This window comes from Megalops cyprinoides, chromosome 6 (genome assembly GCF_013368585.1).
Source record: "Megalops cyprinoides isolate fMegCyp1 chromosome 6, fMegCyp1.pri, whole genome shotgun sequence".
Taxonomy (NCBI): domain Eukaryota; kingdom Metazoa; phylum Chordata; class Actinopteri; order Elopiformes; family Megalopidae; genus Megalops; species Megalops cyprinoides.
The window spans coordinates 9,241,503-9,265,469 of NC_050588.1; the positions used below are offsets into that span (position 1 = coordinate 9,241,503).

Genomic DNA, 23,967 nt, shown 5'->3' on the forward strand with positions numbered 1-23,967 from the left:
AAGAAACCGTGATTAGATACAGTAATGGGGCTTGAGTTTGCACAATCTGCAAACACAGTTTGAGATTAGCATGATCTCGTTGCCTCCAGTCAGTTAAAGTGTAAATAAATATTTTTGAAAGGACGCCCTGTTCAGGCACGCAAGCGATGGGTTGTCCCGCTTTTCGCAGGCATATCCATGAGAAACATCATTCGCAACAGCGCATTATGTTAAAGCCGGGACTGAGACAGTGAATTAACCCGCTTGGGGGCGCGTATAACGAGGCAAGTTAATTACTGCAGAGATGAGTCTCTTTCGACGGCTCCCCAAAATTGAAAAAGCTGCACCAGGTTTAAGCCTCGGGAAGACAAATTACACAACCCGTCCAGGTGAAATGGCATTTAATTCTGTATCTGGTGGGTAAATCTCTTTATCGCGGCGATCGTGGGCCCGGCCTCCTCGTCCATCCCTTCTGCCAACACGCTGTCAACACAGCCGTAATAATGGGCTGACGCAGCAGGTTACTCATTTACTCTTTCTGCCTCTCTCTGACCCTCACCCCCCCCCCTCATTAATGAGACTCCTGATGAGACTCTTCTCTCCCCCCCCTTCCCTTCTATCTGTTAACTGTTACCACCTCGTCATTTTTTTCCCTCCCAAACTCCTCCGCTTTTCCCTCCTCCAGGCAGCTTTGTGCTTCTCTACCACCCCCACCCCCCCCCCCCCATAGATCCTTAATCTTTTACTCTGTCTCTCTTATCAGCACTTGCTGATATGAAAGCCAACCAGCCTTGAAGCTCTCTCTATCTGATGCGCACACACACACACACCAAAAAAAAAAAAAACATTACGCTTTGGAAGGGTTTGTCCTGACTCAGACGCATGGAGTTACAGAAGCAGGGAGAGATATGGAAAGAGGAGGAGGAGAGAAGGGTATAAGAGCAGACCTGTGACACAAAGACCGCATTCCTCTTTTTTTTTTGTTGCCTTTTTTATTGTGCCGCGTTTCTCAAAAGCTGAAGGGGACTGGACCCAGCCCACTGCGAAGCTGAGATGCGAAAAGCATTGCTGGAACAGACAGAGACTCCCGAAGAAAGAACTGGGACTCTGCCAGGAGGAGCCGTGACCCTCAGGCTGAAAGGCGGGGGCGGCCTGGGTTACCCACCGGGAAGGGAAGGACTCAGAGAAAGATAGCGGGAGAAGCGGAATGTAGGCCCGAGCATTGCTGGGCCGCAGCTCTTAGGTGTGCTGAACTGAACAATATGTAACAAGTGTGCATAGTTTCTGGGTTGTGCTACACCGTTCACAGCTCAGATCCCTTTGGTTCAACCGCCTGGTCTTAGCGGGGTTTTAGCGGGCGGCGCGGTTTCTCCAGCCTGCGTCCATGAGAGCTGCCAGATCAGGCTAACCCGCACGGGATTGGCCCCTCGCAGGAATCGGGATCGGCGTTCTGGATCAGCTTGTCAAAATGGACGCGGCGCAGCCTGCCCCCAGAGTTGGGCCCCTATCGGGCCCGAGCTACGCAGACTGCCCTGTGTGTCTGTCCGCGTTCGAGGAGCGCGGGTGGAGGCGCGGCAAGCTCCTGCCGTGCGAGCACGCCTTCTGCAGTGTGTGCCTGAACATCCTGCTCTGCGTGGCGGGAGGGGCGTCAGGCCAGAGAGGCAAGGCGGGCGTCCCGGGGGTGTGCTGCCCCCTCTGTCGCAGATTTACCCCCATCCCCGGGGGCATTATAGCCCTGCTGCCCGACTACCGCCCCCCTGCGGGAGACAGCGAGGAAGACCGCGGGGCGGAGCGGGCGGCGGGGGCGGAGGAGAGCGAAACGGGAGCCGAGGAGCAGGCCGTCGCGGAGGGAACGCTGGCGATGCGGGCCGCGACCTGGGCCGAGCAGGACGGCGAGCCCGCCCCCGGGGACGTGGCGGCCCGGAGGCTTCTGGCGCTCTTCGCCCTCCTCCTTCTCATCCTGCTGTCCCTCCTCCCCCTCCAGCACTCCCCGCTGATGCTGGCCCTCGTCGGTGTCACCGCCGTGCTGGTCGTTGTGGCCGCTGTAAGCGTTTGCCATGTCCATAGGTGCGCAGAGCACTCCGAGAAATGCTGAGGTCGACGAGCCTGCAGCGAAGCTCACGTTTCAGTTACCACAATCTTGCCCTGGCCTCTGCACAAACCTGAACAGTGACCGGAGTGTAAGAGTGTAATAACTGACGAAGGCACGCAGTGGATACATTTTTAGATTTCTACGGTGTGTAACCTTTAAAGGAAAAGACATCCTCTGTCCCAGGTTTGAACCTGCAAGCAGCTGCAGTATCATAAACACTTTCACACAGCGCTGGGCTTCACCGCTACCTGTCATTATGCATCGTGCTGCACGCCGTTACCGGGCACGCACTGTTATGACGCCAGATTACTCGACATTTATTTGTGCACCGAATCGGCTAAACACGTCGTTTATCATGTGTGGCCGTCTAATCGCTGTTGTGCTGTCCGTGTTGCTAGTCATGTGATTTTCTTACTTGTGTGCGATTGCTATGTTTCTCTCACCATCTGTATTTTATCTGCTACCAGATGGTTCCACATTAAAACGGTTTACAAGACGTTTTTACGATAAAGTCTAATTGATTACTTGTGTACGATGCCTGTCTGTGTTTTCCAGTGCGCGCGAGCTGCGCGCGCGACCAGCACCACCAGCCGGACCAGAGGGACATACTCGTGAGTTTGTCTTTCTTGTTTTCACATCTGTGTTCTATTTTCGTTTGACGTCGACTTTGGAAAGGCTCACAATCTAGCCCCCCCCCCCCCCCCCCCCCCCCCCACCACCACCACCACCACCACCACCACCACCACTCCCCTTGTGTCCATGGTTACTGGAGCGGGCGAGAGTCGTGGGCTCAGACGGAAACTCAGACGTGTCTTCCACTGTTGTTAATTAGCGATGCTCCCATGCACAGGCGCATGAAAGCAACGCCACCGCACGCAACCTTACCTGCAAAGGGCGAGGTTTTGTGTAGTGATTGACAACCACAGTAAAACTCTGCGCTGAACCTCCGTCTAGAAGAGCGATTCGCCCTCGGGGGCCGAAAGACACTGATCCCACTGAATATGAAGCAACGAAAACTGGCGGTCCTAGGCTTGCTCTGCATCGATTTTAAGGAATGTTGCTGTTTGAGTTTCATAAAGTCGACATTGTCTTACTGTCTTACTGGTTTATTCGCAGCATGAAAGCAAGGAAAATAACTTTGCAATGCGCCCTGATATCCTGCCTGTCTGAAGTGAAAGCCTTGAGCTGCGCACTCTTGGCAAACACAAAAAAAGGTTTAAATAACACATGGTTACAGTTATCTTTACTCGTCTTCCTTAAATCACATGGAAAATAATATTTCTGGCCTCGAAAAGCCTTTGAGAAATTGTTGGATGCATGCATGCCACACAGCCGAGGAGTATCCAGCAGGTTCTTAAGGTGGAGCCGCCGGAATAGTGGTTGATGATATCGCGTGATGTTGGCATAGGCTGAGTCCATTAATCTTTCCAATGACAACTTAACGAACCCTTCTGAGGGAACCACGGCTTCAGATGAGGATGAGTTCGTGTCTTGATGTCAACGGCCGACATGACAGGACGCTAAGACCTACTTCGTACCCAGATTCCCGTTTGCCATCGAAGCTCGAAACGAAAACGACGTTTTACGCCTGTGTGCCGCTCACAAGTGCAGTTCTGTTTCATGGAACGGAACGAAACACAAACGCTAGCGAGCTATTTCCTTTTCGCTCGCCTTTCAAATTGGACTCGTTTCCATGACCAAAAAGTGAGTGACCCATTTTACTGCAGGTCAAGACAACCCAGATCTGATCCCTCGCCCGGCTCGAATCGTAAATCCATCCCTGCAGCCTCCGTAGAGAGCACATGAACTGTGGCGAAAGGCAGTCTTCCTTATCCTAAACATCTGGAATGGCCAGGACCTTCACTCCCCTCCAAGGCTCCTCCATTGTGTCTTTTTGTTAATGATTTATACATGAAGCAGTAATTCTACGTTTAACACACACAATGGGTGATTTCTATATCTTTTCCCTTTATAGCTACGTCTTGTATGCATTTTAAGAGGTTCTGTAAATTCACTTTCTTCCTGTAACTTTATAGTATTTCTCCCACAACACAAACTCCCACCTTAACTGTGTAATTTCTTGTCAGTTGACTCGTGTCTGATTTAATTTAAATCTTAATTATGAACGAGCGTAAAATGTAATTTAAATGCCGTGTTCTTGGCCGGAGAGACAGTGCTCCCTCATCTGGATGTAATCACTGATCTTTGATATAATTATTCATATGTCAGTGGATGTAATGCTAGCTCTCAGCTCCAGAGTGAAAGTGACGTAGGCTGGACTGGCAGAGACTGTCTGGCTCTGACGCTGCCTTCCAAACAATAGTTCCCCGAAGGGAGCAATCAGGCAGAGTTTCACTCCAGTCACTTTGGCGCTGTGTGTGTCGTAGCACGAACTGTCCGATTGCAGTACCGGTTTCAGCCAGCGGGCGGCAGCAGCATTTCTCTTTTGTCATTAACTTCCCTTTGACTAGCTTTGTGAATAAAATATCACTGGTGATAATGCTTTTTCAATGACTATACATTTTGATTTTCAGGTTAGTACACAGTATTACTGGTATTATTAACCAGAATAATTCTGTTTTGGCAATAGAATTCTCTAGTTAAAAATACAGTACATGATTGTATCACAGCACTGTTATGTCACGTTTTAAACCAATGCTCCATATTTTCCACACTTCATTAGCTCTGTAATAGTCTTGAATTATTGTAAATTATTGTAAATGATTTATTGGACTTTTCTTTGTGGTCACAAAGCAGCTCCTTTTTACTGGTACTCACACTGGAAATCTGCCATCAAGCACCAACGATGCTGTGTTTCTAACATTTTCAGTTTTGTTAAATGTTTTTTTTAAATATATTTTTAAATATAGTTTTTCACTCTCTTACATTGTTAAATTTTCATACGTGATCATACCATCAAAAGCTTATTTTACTTAACCCACAGCTATCCATTTTAAGCGTAACAATTTAAGCAGAAAATAAAGCAAATAAGTTTAGTACATGGGATTGTATTTCTGGCTTGTCCTCTTTCTTTATTACATCGTGACATATCACCAATCCATCCATCATTTTTGTAAACGATACTTACGCAGCCAATTTCAAGAGCTGCAATCCTTGTCATGTCACATTGTCACCACACGGGGGCATTGCACTTGATTTAGGAGTGTCAGCTTCATATACCAGCAATATGTGTTGCGAATTTGATTGTGTTAGAGAGAGGTATTCAATAATTAAATTCCTTCTTTCCTCTCACTGCCCTGTTGAACTTGTTTTTAGCTGGAAGCTGGAGAGAGGGAGAGCGAGCGCGAGAGAGCAGGAACATTACCCTCCCAAACCCTCTAATGTTCCAGTCGTGTAATGCCGCTTATCTCTAACATTAGATCATCATCAGGGGAGTTCGGCGCTGCGAGTGCTTCACGGGGCAGACATGGAAAGGGCTGTACGTATCAGTGTGTCTACTGCAGAGTGGTACAAAGGATTAGTCTACAGCCAAAAAAACTGCTTCGGAGGACAGGATAGCGTTTCTGTTCATTTCATATCTGTTTCCATCACAAACATGACAAAGTTTTCAATTTGTACCCCCCCCCCCCCCTCCCTTTGATGAAGTGGTTCAGCCTTGACTTTCATTAAGTTGTCTCACAGCTGAGGTTGTCCAGATTGCCTCCACCCCCCACCCCCCCCTTTATCTGACCGAACAGTACGCTCTGATTGCAGGCCTGTTCATTCGGCGCCACCCACTGACTCGGGCCCACGGCGAAGGCAAGGGCCACGCAAACACAGCTTTGTTCCTTTCCTCTCCTCTCCTCTCCTCTCCCTTCTTCTCCTCTCCTCTCCTCTCCCCTCGTCTTCACTAAACAACCTTTTCCCCTCGGCTGTCCCCGTAGCCTACTTCTGTGTCCCTCGCAGGGCATCTGTGAGCCCCCACACTGGCCCTCCATTACCCCCCACCCCCCCTTCTCATTCCACCACCCTCCCCCAGGGTTCGGCTGTTCTGTCAAGCGTGTCCATCTAATTGGGTGAGAGTAATGGCAGCTCTCAGCGTGCGCTTAATGGCAGCTCCCAGCATGCTCAGTGTCAAACGGGGTGAGCGAGTCTGCGGCCGCGGCGGGGGGCCGCAGTGGGTACGGCATCAGGGATGAGGGATCGTGGGTAATTGAGGCTCCCTGGTGTTGTATAGGTGATTGGATGGAGGAGGCGTGGCGGGTGAATGAGGTGGGGGGTGTGGCAAAGTCCTCGGTGCGAACCTGGCGTCCCGTTTGTACTGGGGGCGGACAGCAGGGGTCTGGGTGCTTGGCCATTGAAGTGAATGAGCAGCAAGTCCAGGTGAGTGAGGAAGAAGATACACTCACACAGCACAAGGAAGGAAAGGGTATGAAACACTCAGACACAGACTTCTTGAGTGGGAGAGAAGCCAGCACATTGAGACAGTATGTAACCCACAATCATGACCAGAGCGAAGATCAATCCCAGAAACAGTCCCCAATACAACACATCCCAACACAAACAGCACAATGCAACTGATACCAAACACAACCTAAAGTAACCTTTCACCACAGAAGACAACACAACACATCCCAACACTACACAATACAAAACAAGACACAACGCAATGCCGAAAACAAAATGCATACACACACACAGGAGAGAGCAGAGCTCCTGTTATCTCTGCTGTATCCAGCGTGAACAGAGAGAGGCAGCTGGGTTGGTGAGACTGAGAAAGAGTGAGAGATCACAGTGTGGAAATGTATTGTATTAAACAAAGGCCTTTCATTCCCGCCTTCATTTCCTGGGCTCTTTCATATTTTCCACTCCGGCCGTCTCTGGTGGCAGACTGCGTCCCAGCCCGTTTTTGGGTGGAGGCGATACCTCTGTTGTGACCTTCGGTATCGAGTGGCCCACATAGCACTCCCGCCATGGCTTCAGACCGACCCCCTTCTGTGCTGACAAGAGGGACAGGCACAGCTGTAGTGTGCTATGACATAGCAAACCTTCTCATCTCTGCAGCAGAGAGGTACACAGCCAGCACACTGACCTGGATAAAGGAAGACAGCCTGGCATTGAAGAGCTGAAACAGGGGCCCTGCAGTGGCAGACCTGTCATCAGGGCCCCATCCCTATACAGGGCCCCCCTACTCTCTGCACTTCTCCCCTACTCTCTACAGTTCTCCCATACCCTGTAAAGTTTTACCATACTGTCTAAAGTTATCTCATTGTCTCTACAGTTCTCCCATACTCTCTAAAGTTCTCCCATACCCTGTAAAGTTTTACCATACTGTCTAAAGTTATCTCATTGTCTCTACAGTTCTCCCATACTCTATAGTTCTCCCATACTCTCTATAGTTCTCCCATACTATCTACAGGGTCCCCAACTCTAAACAGGCCAACCCTACTCTCCACAGCTCCCTTTGGCCTCTACAGGAGACCCCCATTCTCTCTACAGTTCTCTGGTACTCTCCACAGGGCCCCACGACTGGTACAGGGCTCCTGTCTGGTGCAGGGCTGCCCTTTCTCTGTAAAGGAGCCCCTACTATGTAGAGGCTCCTCCTGCTCTGTCAATGACTAGCCTTCAGTACCTGCTCACTGAGGACTGAGAGAGAGTCTGGACTAGAGGGGGTAAGACGAGGCTTGGCTGGTTGGTGGTGGAGAGAGAGGGTCAGGCGATGCCTTTTGTCGAAGGAGAACAGACTGTACATATCCCTCACGATTCAATAGTCACATGTTCTTCTCGACACGTCACAGATGTGGTGGAATATCTGCGAGAGCACCAGCGTGTGCTCATCTGCTCATCATAACTCCCTGAGCTAAATTATTCATCCGTCCTCATTACCAGGCCACTGCGGGTAAGGAAAAACTCTGTATTGAAAACACACGCAGAATATGTGGGGGTTTTTTTGGAGGGGGGGGGGGGGTTGCTGAAAAGTTGGTATTGAATGATTGAATGAATGCACAATGAATAATGTGTCTCTGCACTCCTTGTGCCAATCAAGTAATGGTGAGCTTTTCGAGCGCTGATAACGTCTGAAGCATCTTCTCTGCTTTAATTCAGCCACTCTTCTGCTGATCTTTGACACCCTCCCTCCCCTGTTTTTCATTTTCTCGTATTCCTTCCCCTCTCCTCTTTCCAGAAGTCTCCGCGCGGTAATCGTTTCTTGTAAAGGGCTCCTCTCCCTGTGCAGGCGAATGCGTCACCCTGCTCCTTCTCTTCGCCGTGTTGTGATGGGCAAGTTGTGTATCCGGTGTATCAACAGTCTTTGTGAGTCACTCCCTTTTCCGTGAAAGCGATATGCGCCGAGGAGAAAGGGCCGCGCGCATACGCACTCGCAGTCACATGCGCGCTAGAATCGTACCCGTAGCAGCTTTGGTGTTTCCTATCCTCTATTGTGCTGCCTTGTGTCAGTTTCCACTGCGTTTATTGTGTGCAGCTCTCACCTGTGCACAGGGGGCTGCTAGCAGTTGATCACTGGTCTCCCCCTGAAGGCTCCGGAAATGTCACCACCTTGGCTGGTTTGTCACCAGATCACCTGGATGCCGTAAAAGAACAGTCTAGTACAAACAGTCTCAAGTACAGACTTCAGTTGCTGTTTTTTTTGTAGCAATATGTTTTCTCTTGTGTTGCTTTTTTCTTTTAATTTAATCAAAACAGCATGCATTCAATGTGCCTGTCATAACAAAGCGCCTAAGATCAAAAATTACAGAAACATGCAAAAAAAAACCAGAAAGAAGGAAAACTAAAATTTCCCCCAGTAACAGCCTGTGTCCATAAAAAGTGACTTTTGTGATCTATCCACTTTTTTTTTTTCTAAGTGCCATTACCTGTCTGGCCTGCCTCTCCACAATGCCAACAGGGCGTGGAAGTCGGGGAAGCACATCATATCCCCAGGGCAGGAAGGAGGTGACGAGTGCATGGGAGGAGGTATGGCTACCTTTGGCAGTGCTGTTTGGCAGGGTGTATCATTATTTCTGCCCCAGGTAGAGCGCGCCCCAGTGCCCCAGTTTGTGCTCACATTGCCCCTGCACCCCCCCATCCCCCCCCCGCCAACTCCCCACCCAACTCCAGCATGTTGGGCTGAGTTAGACCTGCCCTCTATATCTGTAGTTACATCTCTGAGTTATCCAGGGTGGTAAATCACTGAGGTCAGTAAAGACAGCTCTGGCTGCAGTAGAGAAGAGGTTGACCCAGCACTGAAAAGAAAACATTTTCTTACAAGAAAAAAAATCTCATTTTAAGGTATTTTATGTTAAAATGACAATGAAGTATTTGGGATTACATTTCTTTTGTGTTTTTTATTACTCATCTTATTGTGATGAGAAGAAAAATCACACGGGACTCGAGTTTGTCAGAAACACAGTATTTATTTCTTATCATAATGATAAGAACAGTTATACAGTAGAAAAATAAGAACCATGTGTAAAGGGTTTTTATGTTAAAATGAGAAAAAATATTTCTTGCAGTACAGGGTTTCTTTCAACATGCTAGATATTCAAGTGCTGGTCTCCGAGGGAATTTCTCTGTAAGTATGCTGTCAAGGCTCTTTAACGTCTGTGCTTATCACAGACCCCACTCGCTTACGTGCCTCTGCAATCGGTCTCCTGCCTGTGTTTCTCTCCCAGTGAAACGTGAGAAGTTGGGCCTTTAACTTAGTTCTTGAACTAACAGCTCTCCATAGCTGCCAATAGAGGGCAGCAGCACTCACGAATCCAGAGCTTGAACGCTTCTCAATTTCAGCTTGGGTGTTAGTTCCGCAAAATGACCACCAGAGGATGCCATCTAACTTTCAAATTCCTACAGTATGTTTTTCCACAGGTCATCCTTTTCAAAGAGACTACTTTGATGTTAATAAGAAAATCAAGGGATATCAGTCAAGTATTTTTCTTTTGATACTTTAATTTAGAATATTTGATCTACAGATTTATTGGTTTACTTACAAGAATAAAGTAGCAGTTCCATATCAAAGGGTTTACAGATAATACTTGCAGTAATACTTTGAAATATACTGAAATTATTGTTGCCTTCAGCTATGCTGTAAAGTCATCTTTCCCAAACCAGTGTTGTCCATTATATTTCTGTCTGATGCATGCTATCCCTACCCTTGAATCTATCCTGCAAGTGGCCCACATGTAAAGCTTCCCTTACCGTTTTTGCACACGTTTGATTGAACTTTGCACACGTGTATCTTGTATGCAATGTGTCAGCTCACTTAATTAAGTAAAAATCGTGTTCATACATTTTCAATTACCTTAAAAAATATTTTGTTTCAAATCAAAGCTTCAGCTGGTTCACCCAATCGATCAATTCAGTGCTATTCCCCTACCACAAATCTAACAGTAACACACCAGTAATAAACTTGACAATATAACTTGCCCAATAAAAGAGTACAGCATTTGCTTATAAAGGTGATTAAATGTAGTTCCCAATTTTTCCACACCCCAATACAAACATTTTTTGTCTGTTTAGAAAGCATTCTGACAAAAGACATAGGTGAAAAGCCGGAGTGGTATGTGACTCTACAGTTTATTTTGTTCTAACACACAGGTTTACACAAGTGAGATTACAGGTTCTATAATCTAAAGCCAAGTGCTGAGAAAGTGAGTGTAGGCCCCTAAGCCCTAGCACGGGGAGACTAGAGATGGCGGCGTTGTGTAGCAGGCAAGAAGTGGGGACTATCGGTATGTCCTGACTTTTCTGGAGTGTGTGAGAGTATGAGGGTGTTTGTGTGTTGCTATGTGTGCGTGTGTGTGTGTGTGTGTGTGTGTGTGTGTGTGCGTGCTCGCATTTCAGTGCGTGTATATGTTTGTACCTGTGGTTGTAAGCATAGCTATGTGTGGATGGGTATGTGCAAGTGTGTGTGTTTCATCTCTGTGCAGTTTCCTTAGAAAGTCGAGTGGGAGCTTTAAAAGTGCTTTAGTCGTGTCATATCGAGAGAGTGACAGGAGACAGGGCAGACGAGGCCACTCAGGGGAGGGGCTGGTACGGAGGGACTGAGGTTGACAAAAAATGAAATACAGGGTTAGAAAAAGTGGATCAGTTAACGGAGGGAGGCCAAAACCGAAAAACAGAGGGAGGGAAGGCGAGAGGAGGACAGCTGAGGCTTCCCGTTCCTCCCTACCCCCCCGCCGGGGTGTGCGTGTGCGTGTGGGGGTGCGTGTGTGTGTGCGTGTCCGTGTGCTCGTGCTGCGGGTGCGGATCGTGCGCGTGCGCCTCGGCGTGGCCGTCGTGGTGGGCCGGCAGGTGGGCGTGGTTGCTGCCGGCGGGGGGCGGGGGCTCGGGGGCGGTCTCGGAGGGGTAGAGCTGCAGCAGCGCCCCCTCCTGGCCGGCCTCCTTGCTGCAGGACTGGCAGCTGCAGTGAAGGATGCGCTCCACCAGCTTGTCCACGCGGGGCGCCTCCTCGCTGCCCGGGCACTCCAGGGTGACCTGTGGAGGAAAACGGGGCACGGTCACCGTGGCGACCGCACCAACCCCTGCCAGGGTGAGCACACAGCACCAGGCTCTCTCCTCACTGTTGCTGAAACTTAGCTAGCTCGTGGTTGGTGCTCAAAGGTCAGTGCAGGCACTCATTAGTATGTACCACCCTAATTAAACACTTGACCAGAAAGTACTCTTTCCCCCTCCAGTCATGCTGTCTGAGGGAGGGTAGTGCTACCACAGACACAGGGTTCAGACTCATGGGCAGAGAAACAAAACATCTGGACAAAAGCTAAACTGTTTGCCATCAGACCAGTCTTAGCCACTGAAAAGCACTCAGCACACACACGCGGCCACACACGCACACAGACACACACACTTCACGGGGTCGCGGCCCAGTCATGCGGAGCGTGCAGGAGTGAGGCTGGACATGGGAGAGAGGGGACGGGACGTGGCACTGTAAACACGGGGGGGGGGGGCTGTCTGGGGGTGGGGGCGGGGGGGGCGCATGGGTCAGGGCAGCATCACACCAATGGCATGAGAACAAACCGCCTGCGCAGACGTGCGCAGAGAGACAGGGGTCGGTACTCACCACCTCCCACTGCGTCTGCGCGGGCATGCAGGAGTCGCAGTGCACCAGGGACTCGGTGGACTGCGGGAACGTGTTGGGTACGCTGTAGCTGAAGCACTGCCCCAGACAGGCCCTGAGAGAGGGGAGCGAAGGACGGGAGAGAGGAAGGTGAGCCAAAACTGCAGTGACACCCTTTAACAGCGCAGCTGCAGAGGATAGTTCTCTGTTACTATGCCACGGCACATTTGCTAAGACCTGGTCTTTTGTCATTTGGCAAATGCTCTCGTCCAGAGCAACTTACATAGAACAAGTTCAAAGTTCACTTCGCAAAGCTCGTTGAAAGATGGTACATCTGTAGGCATCAGGGCTGCGTGTGTGCGCGTGTTTGTGTGGTTAAACAGCACGCGTCTCACTGCGTGTGTCAGTACAAACATGCCGGCGCTTTGGCGTGACCGCGCAGCATATGGAGGGTCCGTGCTGCGCTGACCTGTTTTGTATGGACCGGGGCTGGCAGCCGGTGTGGCCGACGATTTGGGTGATGTTCTTGGCCTCGCACCAGGCGCTCTTGTCAGGGAACAGCGCCAGGCGGTTGATGTGGGGGGGCGGAGCCGCCGCGCACAGCGCCAACAGCGTGTAGCCAATCACAGCACGCTGCCACATGACTGCACCTGGAGGGAGTTGTGTAAAATCATTATTGTTGGTTTAATTACTATGAATTATTAATTGCCATACAGTATAATACTGTTGCTTGGAGAAACAGTGTACCAGCTGGTCTAATTTCACATGCACTGTCATGTAATGGTATTTTAGAAATTACTGTTTTTGTGTTTTTAAATGAATTCTGGGCAGTAAAGATTAATATGGCAGGGACAGGTTAACACCCAATAAGAATCACTGGCGGCACAGCGCTTAAAGCCATTGTTGCTGGGTTAATTGCATTCATATGCTCTCCACAAAACCAGTCCTCACCAGAACAGTTTTCTTAACTTTACTTGCCAAAAGAGCAGACAATACAATGACTGGAGTTTCTAATATTAGCAAGAGCCTAACGCTGAAATACACGCAGGGAAATGGGAGGGGAGAGCAATTGCTCATTAGCTGATCCCTCTGAGAGGACAGTTTGTTTGTTGTAGATTTGACACTGTTGATATTAGTTACACAAAAAGAACATCTTTCGGTTTTAAAAGGAAAGGGAGATGGGGGGCGGCAAGAGAACGGGGAAGCTGTGATTATTGGCATCTTGAGTTTCTTGGCTGTCTCTTAAACGGTACAGCACTTTGTTGTATAACGCACGTCACCACTCTGTCCACACACTGATAAAATAAGAAGATAAACATGTCAGTTAATATGTCCACACGATAAAAACTGGCTCCGACGGCCAAGAGTCGAACAAAACAAGACGAGCAGTTTGCGCTGACTGAAGGAGCCGTGCTGTCTGCCTGAAACCACCTGACTTCAATAAACTGGAACGCTACGTAGTGGTGTGTCCCTAGAAGCTTCTTTCTCGCTCCTTTAAAAGCTGAGCCTTTAGTACCATACTTCATGATTATGTATTACCGGTTATACTCTATCTGATAGGCTGAATAAGACGTACATTTAGATATAAGAACATCATACCCTCGCCCTAATAACATTCCCCAGGTATACAATAACGCTCTCCCTCTCCACCTACCAAATACCCCGCGGCGCTAAGAGGGAGAGAGTGCGTGAGAAACCATGGGCAGGAGCTAGAAAGTAAATAATTACATCTAACAGTCTCATAGTTTTCATGTTCGTTTCAACAAAACGTACCACGATTCCCAAATTATAGCCATTCGTAAAGAAAATATTTGCAAACCCAACACGGAAAGTAAATTCCAACAAAAAACAGGAAAATTCACGGTTGATATCAGGCTCGCTTCTGTTAAGAACAGTAATTAGACACTGTAGAAGTTAGTTGATTACTTAAGTAATTGGTTAATTAGTTTCCTGTTACAGTTTGCCTCGTCTGACTTCAGATGGTCGGTGACGCACTTCACAAATATTGTGGAAAAATAGGTTGAGAAATAAGGCCAGCATAAAGCCAATATTGTTACCACCGTTGTCATTTTTACTTAAGATGTCCATGTTCGACGTTTATTGTAGACATGTCAGGAGTAGTGGACAGAGGGTAGATGAAGTTTATAAACTGACATTTTGAGCGCAAAACTCAACTTTCTTTTACGTAGGTCGAAGAAAGGAGGGGAAGAGAGGCAGAGAACGCAAAGGGAGTTTTTGAAAGACGTAATGTAGAATAAAAACGTGCACTTACTGTTGAAAGGCACCCGAAAAGCGGACAAACCGGGGGACCGAGGCTCCGAAACCCTTTGCCCTGTCTCAGCACACCGTCTCTCCTCGCTCTCGCGCTACCCGCCCCGCAGGAGACCGGAGAGACGGAGGGAGATATCCACGTCGAGACTAGAACAATTACTGGCAATAACGAAATGGATTATTCTAAATTAATTGGTACAGAAACGACGAAGAAGCGGCAGAGTTACCACGAGCCCTAAGGGAAAGCAGTTACATCGTCCAGCAGGGAAGGACAGACAGATGAGGGAAGGGTGAAGTGATAGCGCACCCAAGAAGCTCTATCTCTCTTTCTTTCCACTCACTCGGTCCCTCCCCTCTCTCCCTCTAAATCTCCCCCCTTTCCGAAACGGCTTCTATCTCTTTTTCCTCTTCGTAAAACTCTCTCAAAAGTTTTGCCTTTCTTCTAAACTGTGTTTCTCCTTTAGATTCTGTTGTTTTACTGGGTTGTTCTCTCCTTTTTTCAAGACAGTGTCTTTCACCCCTCTTTCTGGTGGTCCCCACTATCGCTATAGGCGCGGCGACGCTAGACCGGGATCCCGCTGAGTCTTCTGGACGCTTGAAAAAAAATGAAAAAGAGGAAAAATGTGATTCGCTTCTGGCAGGTCTGAATCCTACTGCTTACCGTCAACGCGGGGCCTCTCTCTTCCTTTCTCAGATAGGGCCGTCCAGCACAACGGAAGGGTAACGAGCCCATCATCGGGGGAATCTGCTGACACGAAGCACTTACTGATTCTATCTTTCTCCCCCTCTTCTGTCTCCCCTTCTTCACCTAATCCACTCTCCCACCTAGCAAGCTCCTTCCCTTTTAGTCCCTGGCCAAATAAAAGAAAACTTATTGCTGTTTCATGACGTTAGCTTTGGAGACTCTCTTATCCAGAGCAGCTTACATGGCTTACAGTTTTTAATAAATGTTGTACATTTGCACAGCTGGGCATTTCACTTAAAAAAAAATCAGATTTAAGTACGCTGCCCAAGGATACAACAGCACTACCCCACCGAGGAATCGAACTGCAACCTTTGGGTTAGAAAGAGTGCACCACTCATTTCCTCTTTGAGGCAAGTTTTGTCATGTCAATGATTTTATGTCGAATAGAATCAACCAAGAAAAATAGTCTAAGCTTGACTCAGTCAGGTAGTTAGAATAGATATGTGACATATTGCGCTGGACACAGTTTAGAATGTCTTGTTGGAGGTTGGTAACACGAATTACCAATGGGTTGTTTGTTCTGCAATCATGATTGCCGTATTGTAACAACTGTCTACTTTAATGAAGTCTGAACCCCTGTGTGTGATCTTGTGTGTTCTGCATCACCTGTGTTGTTGAGGTGTGACAGGAAATATAGTCCCTGTAACTCCTTCTGCTCAAATTGCCTGCGTATTGTCACCTGTCTGGACTTCTGCATCTCTTCAGGCTGTGCCAGCTTGACCTGCAGCAGCTCGGGTGTGTGCTTTTGTTTCAGGGCCGTGTTTTTTTCGCATTGTGTCGGTAAAATGAGGTCAAGACAACCGTGTGTGAGGGTGAGAGCCAATGAGGAGACACCTGTACAAAACTGCATTTTTCTCAAAACAAAAACGTGGCCGCAGTCCTTCGAGTGTCACGGGAGCGACCCTCTCTCCCTCTCTCTGTCCGCTCAGCAGGTGCTCAGGGGAAAGGGAGAACTGGAGGGTCCCCTCCACCGCGGGGGAAATTGGTCATTCCTGCGTTACGACCGTCGCTCCTGATAATATCAGTGATCGCCACTGTGATTATCCTCACCAGGCGTGCGATCATTACGCTGATTATGATTGTGTGCTGTAGGATCTGTCAGACAGGCATGGGCAGGTATCCTGACAGCTCAGAAAATCTCGCTCTCACTCACTCTGCAGGTGTGCTCCTTGGCTTCCGTCCACCCCCCCCCCCCCCAATCCTACCCCCCCCCTTCCTCTCGCTTCACTGGTAGACAAATAATTTTGATGGACTTAGAGAAACGGTGGAACAAGGTGTTTTTTTTCCCTTCCCTGTCAGGGTGTTAACATGAACATGAGTTAGAGCCTCCATCCATTTGTCAGTGATTATGGTGTGAGAGAACGTATGTGTGTGTGGGTGCATGCATGCGTGGGTGTGTGTGTATAAGTGTGTGTGCTATACTGTGTGATGTAGTGCTCACCTGTTAGTAATAAGTGCTGAACTCCAGCCCAGAGCTGGCATTCCAACGCATTCCTGACATACTGGTGCTCCAGAGGCTTGGACAAATACACACAGGCGCGCACATACACACACACACACTGCTCTCAGGACTACTCGCACACACTATCATGTCCATCTCATTTGCTCTACACTGACACCTGAACACTGTGTGGGCTGTGTACTTGTACCATATACCCCACTTACACATAGGACATACACATAACTCACTCCCACTCCCACTGTGCTCTGAGTGATGAGAGTGTAGCTGTAATCGGCAATACCTGAACCACTCCATCTTGGTCTCCTACCCTTCCTTTATCGTGTGGGGACTGTCTGACCATTGACCTATCCTGGCAGTCCAGCAGGGTATTGTCGTCAGGTTATTATAACCGTGTGTGTGTCTTTATGAAAATGTTTTAAGCGTGCCTTCGCATTGGCTCTGATTGTGTGCATGTGTGTGTGTGTTTATGTCTCCATTCCCCCGTAAAGGAATGTGTGTGCGTTTTCTCTAATTGTGTGTGTCTGTGTGTGTGTGAGCGCTTCTGCTCCGAGTGTAATTCCATGTGTGTGTGTGCGTGTGTTCAGTGAGGAGGCATGTCAGTAATTACAGGCCCTGCGTGTCAGAAGGGCTGAGCCTAGGGCCCTTGCTGTGCTCTCTCTGCGCAAACTTCCCTTTCTCTCGTTCCTGTACAGCTCACAGAGGCTTGGCTGGCGCCCTCCGCTGTTGCCAGCTTTGTGCCAAAACTCATCGCTGAGAGGTGGACGCCAGTGAGGATGGAACGGGGGGTGCACGGCCCAGCCCTTTTGTGCTGATCACCGCACACTGTACAGGGCGTGCACTTCAAAGACCCCGTTCTTCAGACAATTAGAGCCTCGCCCCCCAACCCCCCCCCCCCCCCCCCCCCGCTCCCTCTGTTGAACGTGCCCCTCCTTCTGTCCTCCGGGGCTGCAGGTGCTGATCCTGGCTCCCTTTCCAAAAGTGCAGGAGTCTTCTTACGCCCGCTCACGCACACGGAACTCTTCCTCTTGCCGTCACACCCCCGCGTTCGAGTTCCACCCTACCAGAGGACACTTTTCAACTTTACCGCCTCCAACCCGAAACTCCACTTTTGATCATCACCCAACTGATCGTCCATCACTAGAAATGGATTTTTATCATAACGGAAACCGCACAAACGGAAATTGCAAAGCTCCCTCTGCTCAACTGCTCCTTTTGCTGTATGCCAATTAACTGCCAAAGCAAAAAGCATGATTCGCTTGAATTTTAATTGCACTGGTTTCAGTATTTTTTGTGTTAGTTTCACTTTCATGATGGTATCCAGAATGTTGCCTCAAAGCATTCCCACACATCAAAGCTAATGCAAGAAATGGGCAACAAATGCATCCATTTCAAAAAGATTATTTTATCAACCAAACCCAACACGTAACTCTTCCCTTTCCCTCATACACGTCCCTTCATTCAGATTCTACTAGGCCCAAAATCCAAACATAAGCATTGTCTCCTATCCATTGCGAATTTGCCATAACAACGCATTAAACATTTTCTCAGGTTCTCCACTGGGATCTGAATAGGCAGCCTACAGCTTCACACTTCATGCATTCTGTCCTCCTTTTATGCAGCTGAATTCTACCTGGAGCCGTTGAGGTAAAATACGCTCCTCAGGGGTCCAATAGTACACAGCACCACAACGTCCCACCTGCTATTCTGCAAACCCCAGCTCCTGAGTCTCAGACACCGACTGCATTCTTACACTTAACCATCCCCCTATTACGCACTCCCCATCTCACACACATAGATACACACCAAACATCCTGCACGTTTACACGCACATGTCTAACACGCTCACACACACGTCATCCAGATGTCTCTCTCTCACACACACACACACACACACACACACACACACACACACACACACACACACACACTCACACACACACACAAGAAAATAAGGGAAATGTCTCCTTGTCAATACGCTTCATGTTTTATTCCATAAACACCAGCTGTTCTGCTTGGACCCACAGTAAAGCTGTGGGCCAGCCGGAGAAGAACAGCCCACTGACAGGCGGCGCGGACAGAACGAACTGAACCACTGTGCAAATGAACAAATGACACACATACAAAAAAAAACGAACAGACAGCGCCTCCTAGGGTCCCTCGCTGGAACTGTTCTACTGCTCCTGGAAAGACGGACAGAGGGATGGAAGGAAAGAGAGAGGCTGTTTAAAAAAACTTCAATAAAACTTAATCTGCACAAGTTAAACCACAATTCCCCACAAATCCCCCTAAAATTTTGTTATACGTATAAATAGTTATATGTCTTATGTATGTGTCTTATATAGCTATGTATGATATATATATGTAAAATCTGAGGCCGACTTTTATCCTTGCTTTGCTCACATTGTTTATGCAACCCTGATCTTGACCTAATTGTCGTTCTGAACGTTTCCAGCTTTTGCGTGCAATCATTTTGGCCTGTTCCATATCAAGGCTGACGAAAGTGGGCAATGTCATTCTTCCCGAAATGAAGACAGGTTCATTAGGAGTTCAGACAAAATGCAGAGCCAAAATGGCAGGAAGACATTTCCAACAATGACAGTCTAGCGAATACTGATAAAGAAGAAATCACTCCAATTTGTGTCTGGCGCGAATTTAAGTTTCCTTGTCTCACCGTTTTGCTTCTTGTATCAAAGACGCTTTTCTGTGTGTGTGCATTGTCTGTAGACCACACAGCAAATACCGGCACTGTAATGTACTGCTGTATGTGATGGACTTTTAGGGACCATCTGAGCTGTACTGTCACACATGCCTGCACTGTGCTTTTTGGCCAATGGTGTACGAGATGCTGCACTTACCTTAACCACGTGTCCATGCAGCAGGCTTGGTGACCTGAAGTCGTGCTGGCAGTCGGCATAAGCCATGCCGAACCCCATCCCTGACCCAAAAGCGACCGGCCACGTGCGTCCTGCGGGCGAGAGGAAGGGTACCGAGCTCATACGTGCACGCATTACCTCTGCAGTGGGGCCTTCCGTTGCTATAACGCCAAGCGCGGACCAAGCTGGGTGGCTCCGCAGTTACCGTAGTCACAAACCCGCTCTCTGTAGAGACTGCTCAGAGCCTGTACTCTGAAGATCAGTAGCTATCCTTGTCCCATCTCTGATGTACCCCCTCCACCCCAACCCCCGGTGATGGAGGGTGGCACTCACGTTTGAAGAGCGTGGCTGAGAGAACTACTCCGATTCCAAGCCCAGCGACTAAGGAAAGGAGAAGAAGACAGGAGAAGGATTACACACATAAAAAACTGCCACATATATAAAAAAAGCAGCCAGAGATTCACAAAAACCAACTGAGACCTGCACAAGCTTACAGGTATGGACAACCCCCCCTTCACCCAATCCCCTGCTCTAACCCCCCCCCCCCACCATGTGTGCGGAAGTAAATCTGGCCTAACGAGGCACGGGGGGGAAGTGTGACCTCCAACCCCAGAGCTGGTAAACAGCACCTGTCAGCCAGACAGCTCATTAGAGAGAGAGGGGGGGGGGGGGTGCGGTGTGTAAGGGAGCCTGGAACACAGAATATGGGAAGTGTGAACTGCAGAGAGAGACAGAGATAGATGGCAGGGCTGCAGAGTCTGGTTTGGGAGGGGGGGAGTACAATCCAGACGGATGAACGTGTAAAACGGATTGAGAGAGGAATGTGTTCACTGCATTCTTATCTTCACCTCGCTCGAGCTCCCAGGCCGCGCCCAGCCACGGCGCGAAATACGCAGAAAACAAAACGTTTGTCAACCCACTCCCCCACCGTCCCCCCCTTCGCCCATAATTCGATTCAGCGAGTTATGCGGCATGACCGCTCTGCCGGTGCCAGAGGAGTCAGACATTATTCACAATTATACAATCCACAAGTGCGGAGCGTGGCCGCGAGAGCGAAAAAATAACCTCCCTCTTCCCTCACCCCCACCCTTTGCTATTGGGGTCACACGCCGTATCCTGCTCTTGGACGCTCCCTCTGTTCTCCCCCGGCCGTGTTTCGATGATAAAGAGATACCAGCGCCCTCGTAACTTCCAGCCGCTGTGCCGACACGGGGCCGGAGCGTGTCCTCCTGCCAAATGGGTCTGCAGACTCTGCTGCAGATTTATACAGTTATAAACAGGCCCTGTGGCAGTCTCTCTCTCTCTCTCTCTCTCTCTCTCTTCCTACCTCCACCCCCCCTCCTCCTGCCATCACGGTGGACAGACCAGTGCTGTCTAACATTAGTGCTTTTCCTCCGCTTTCCTCCGCTGCCCCCTCATCCGCTCTTTTTCCCGTCCTGCTGTTGTTTTTTCTCAACGTGCTCCCTTGTTTCGTTGTATTTTTTTGGCCCCCCCTGTTCTGAAACGCTTCGGCTCCCGTTCCCCTTCACCTCTCTTCGAGTCTCCCGCTCACTTGCTTCCCTCCCCTTCGTCACTCCCGGACTCAAAGGAAAACACACAGCTTTTTGTTCTTATGAGTTATTGGTTAAAAGCAAGTTTGAGCCGTGACACTCGGTCTCACGGAAATCCCAATTCAGCCCTCACGCACTTACTGTTTCTCATAATCCACTAAGGTCCCAAGCACGGCACAACCCATTTAAAGGACTGTTGGAACAGAATTACTCTTGGTTTGGACGTTTCCCACTGCTCACAAACTACAGGACAGCAGTATTAGAGTTACCATATATTTGAGTTTGGGCATCTCCCCCACCAAACATACACTGACTTGTCTGAATGATCCCAGTAGGACCTGCTCTCGCTATGGATGAGATCCTTTCATTGAAATGATTCAGCAATGGTGCACTGACAGATTATCCCTACCCTGTAAGATCACTTTACCAGATGCTTTACCATAGCGACAGCTCGGTTTGAGGTTTACAAGGCATGCCTTAAAGGGTATTGCGTGTTGAACCCTTTTCAGCCAGCAAGGCTTTTCAAACCTTTGCAACGAAATTAAGAGAAATCAAGAATCATCTGTGTTAATCACTGAGTACAAGATGGACAGGGCTGGTTTAGCTGTAGGTCTCCAGCCTTAAACCCAACATTGAGCATATTACACAACATATTCACATAGAGAATAATGCTTCATATTCATAACTGGAAATGCAGCCAGAATGAGGCAGTGGCAGGCAGTCAAACACTGTACCCCCTGAGGCTAAGCAAGCCTTGGAAACAGTTTCAAAATGCATCTCAAAATTTGTGCTTTAATACCACTATTGTTTGTGAAAGCTCTACAAGTCACTGTAGTTGCATATTTCATTCCACAACCTAATGAATTACAAGCTAAAATAAAATGTTATGTGGTAACAAAATAAAGCATCACTACCATCACAAGACACACATACTTGTGTCTACCCCATTTCACCCACCAACAAAAATGCAAGCACATCGTAGTGAAAACGGGATAGGGACTGCAGCTGTAATTTTGAACATTAAACATTCTTTTCAAATGCTTTGCACAGCAAATGCATATTCATTGATTCCTCACTTGTATGTCAGTGATGCCCAACATTTTGGTCCTGCACAGATAATAAAGCCCGTACGACCACAAAAGGAAATGTCAAGAAAAAAAGTTTCCCATTTCTTCACAGTGGTTTAAGATGTGTATACAGTAGTCACATCAGGTAAGCTTTTTGGGTCGGGTACAAGATGTGGGGCATTTCTAAATATTTAATCGAAAATGGAGCCGTTGGTGGTGGGTTTCAGATGCTTTCCCAGCTATGCCATCATCGGGAGAGGCAACCCCCGTTGTTAAGAACGCAAAGTCAGAAGCGACTCTAACGTGGTCGAAGGGATGTCTCATCCGATCGTGAGCGTGTTCACCAACCAGTTTCGCTCCAGAACTTTCATTTCACTGCGTACAGCAATTCCCAAATATTAAGAAGGTTCTAATAATGAACGAATCTCAGGAGTCTGGGACGCGATGCTGGTTTATGTACGTAGCCCTGAAAAGATTCGGGTCGGAATTACGTGTTCAAATTCAATTTCCTGTGTACCGCATAGCAAGTGGAAGGAAGCATATGTTACACCTGAACTAAATCAACATATAATTCGTCTTGTTCCATTTCAGATATGAATGACCTCACTTTAAAAACTATCACAAGGAAACACGTTAACCGGTTAGCTAACTATAGCTGCTAGCTAGTGAGCCAGCCAGTTGTACTCTCCATAGACATAAAATGTCAGATAAAAACAGGGACAGAACTTTGTACATAAACTGGCCTTACATCAAATACTACTAAACCGTCCCCAAATGCCCACTCGTTACATTGTAAACAAATAAAGCATGTGTCCAGTTGTTTTGGTGACGCGATGTGATGCGACAATCTAATCTGTCAGGCCCCGTAACACGCCCCCTGCATTTGGATTGGCAATGAAGATAGCTACATTCCAGCCCCTTGCTAGCTGAAGAATACAGCATGACAGCGGCTGCGGGCGAACTAGGCTCTAGCTATCCACGGCAGAGTCACAAGTAATTACAAAATAGTACAGTAAAATACATCATCCAACCTTCCCATAAAGTAGCTGCCAGGGTCTTTCCCCGGATAGATGGATCGGGAGAACACGCTTGCTAGCTAGACGGCTAAGTGTAATGCACCTGTGTTTGTGGCTTGCTGGCTAACTCTACTATGCACTCATCTCTCGCATCTACTGGAGAATAATGGCATAAAACAACATGAATTGCCAGTGACACAGATATCTCGTAGGTTACTGCGGTTGTGTCCAGTTTTCTGTAATTGCTCCATCTCTTCGGCCAACTAGGAAGCTGGCAAAAGGTTTAAGAATTGGATAACTAGCCAGCTTTGACCTCACACAACGTCCCCGTCCCCTTTCACCTTCTTACCTAACTAGCGGGCGGGTAAACATTACTCCTCCGCGCCCACACTATACACGGGAAAGTCTATTAAACTAACTACCAGCCTAAGAAAAGGCGTTTATAGTGGTTTAGCTAACATTTACCAAGTTTGACGGCACAATTAGCGAGGCATCGATCCCACTTCCGGCCCAGTTCCTCTTCAGACATCCTGAGAAATTACTAATGTTAAAGGTTCTGCTAGTGTCTTTGAATCAAAAGGCGGCTCTCTGGCTAATATTTTGCAGTAGATCGCAAAGGGAAAGAATTGGTAGCTTCTCGAAAAAGATACGTTGATTACATGTAGTCGCTATCATCTAAAAGGCACGTTTTGGACTGTGATCAAGTCCCAAAGACGAACCAAGGACCACCTAAAATTCTCGTTTTTAATTGGTCCATCCACAGAAACAGTCGTGTTCTCATTGGATACATCAGAAACGAGGGGGCTTGGGGATCTCCATAGGCCAAGGACTACAGATGAAACTGGACCGCAACCATTGAAACATGGAACTGCGCACAACGTACCTGCACGCTCGTTTCTCGTTGTTTTTCTTCGGTGTCTG

General features: G+C 48.3%; 3 protein-coding genes across 3 annotated transcripts; 1 reads left to right on the plus strand and 2 right to left on the minus strand.

The window, feature by feature from the left end:
- The first annotated feature begins 970 nt into the window (after positions 1-970).
- Positions 971-2,764, plus strand: LOC118779867 (E3 ubiquitin-protein ligase RNF186-like). Its single transcript, XM_036532176.1, has one exon. The coding sequence runs from the start codon at positions 1,448-1,450 to the stop codon at positions 2,072-2,074; it is 627 nt and encodes a 208-aa protein (XP_036388069.1). The 5' UTR covers positions 971-1,447; the 3' UTR covers positions 2,075-2,764.
- Positions 2,765-9,937: 7,173 nt separating this feature from the next.
- On the minus strand, positions 9,938-14,670 carry LOC118779374 (neuroblastoma suppressor of tumorigenicity 1-like). Its single transcript, XM_036531446.1, has 4 exons — positions 14,335-14,670; positions 12,532-12,712; positions 12,066-12,177; positions 9,938-11,482 (listed from the first exon to the last, which is right to left on the minus strand). The coding sequence occupies exons 2-4, from the start codon at positions 12,702-12,704 to the stop codon at positions 11,174-11,176; spliced, it is 594 nt and encodes a 197-aa protein (XP_036387339.1). The 5' UTR covers positions 12,705-12,712; positions 14,335-14,670; the 3' UTR covers positions 9,938-11,173.
- Positions 14,671-18,521: 3,851 nt separating this feature from the next.
- Positions 18,522-23,759, minus strand: LOC118779784 (MICOS complex subunit MIC10-like). The gene is made up of 4 exons (XM_036532039.1): positions 23,512-23,759; positions 19,747-19,794; positions 19,396-19,505; positions 18,522-18,720 (listed from the first exon to the last, which is right to left on the minus strand). The coding sequence occupies exons 1-4, from the start codon at positions 23,573-23,575 to the stop codon at positions 18,712-18,714; spliced, it is 231 nt and encodes a 76-aa protein (XP_036387932.1). The 5' UTR covers positions 23,576-23,759; the 3' UTR covers positions 18,522-18,711.
- Positions 23,760-23,967: the final 208 nt, after the last annotated feature.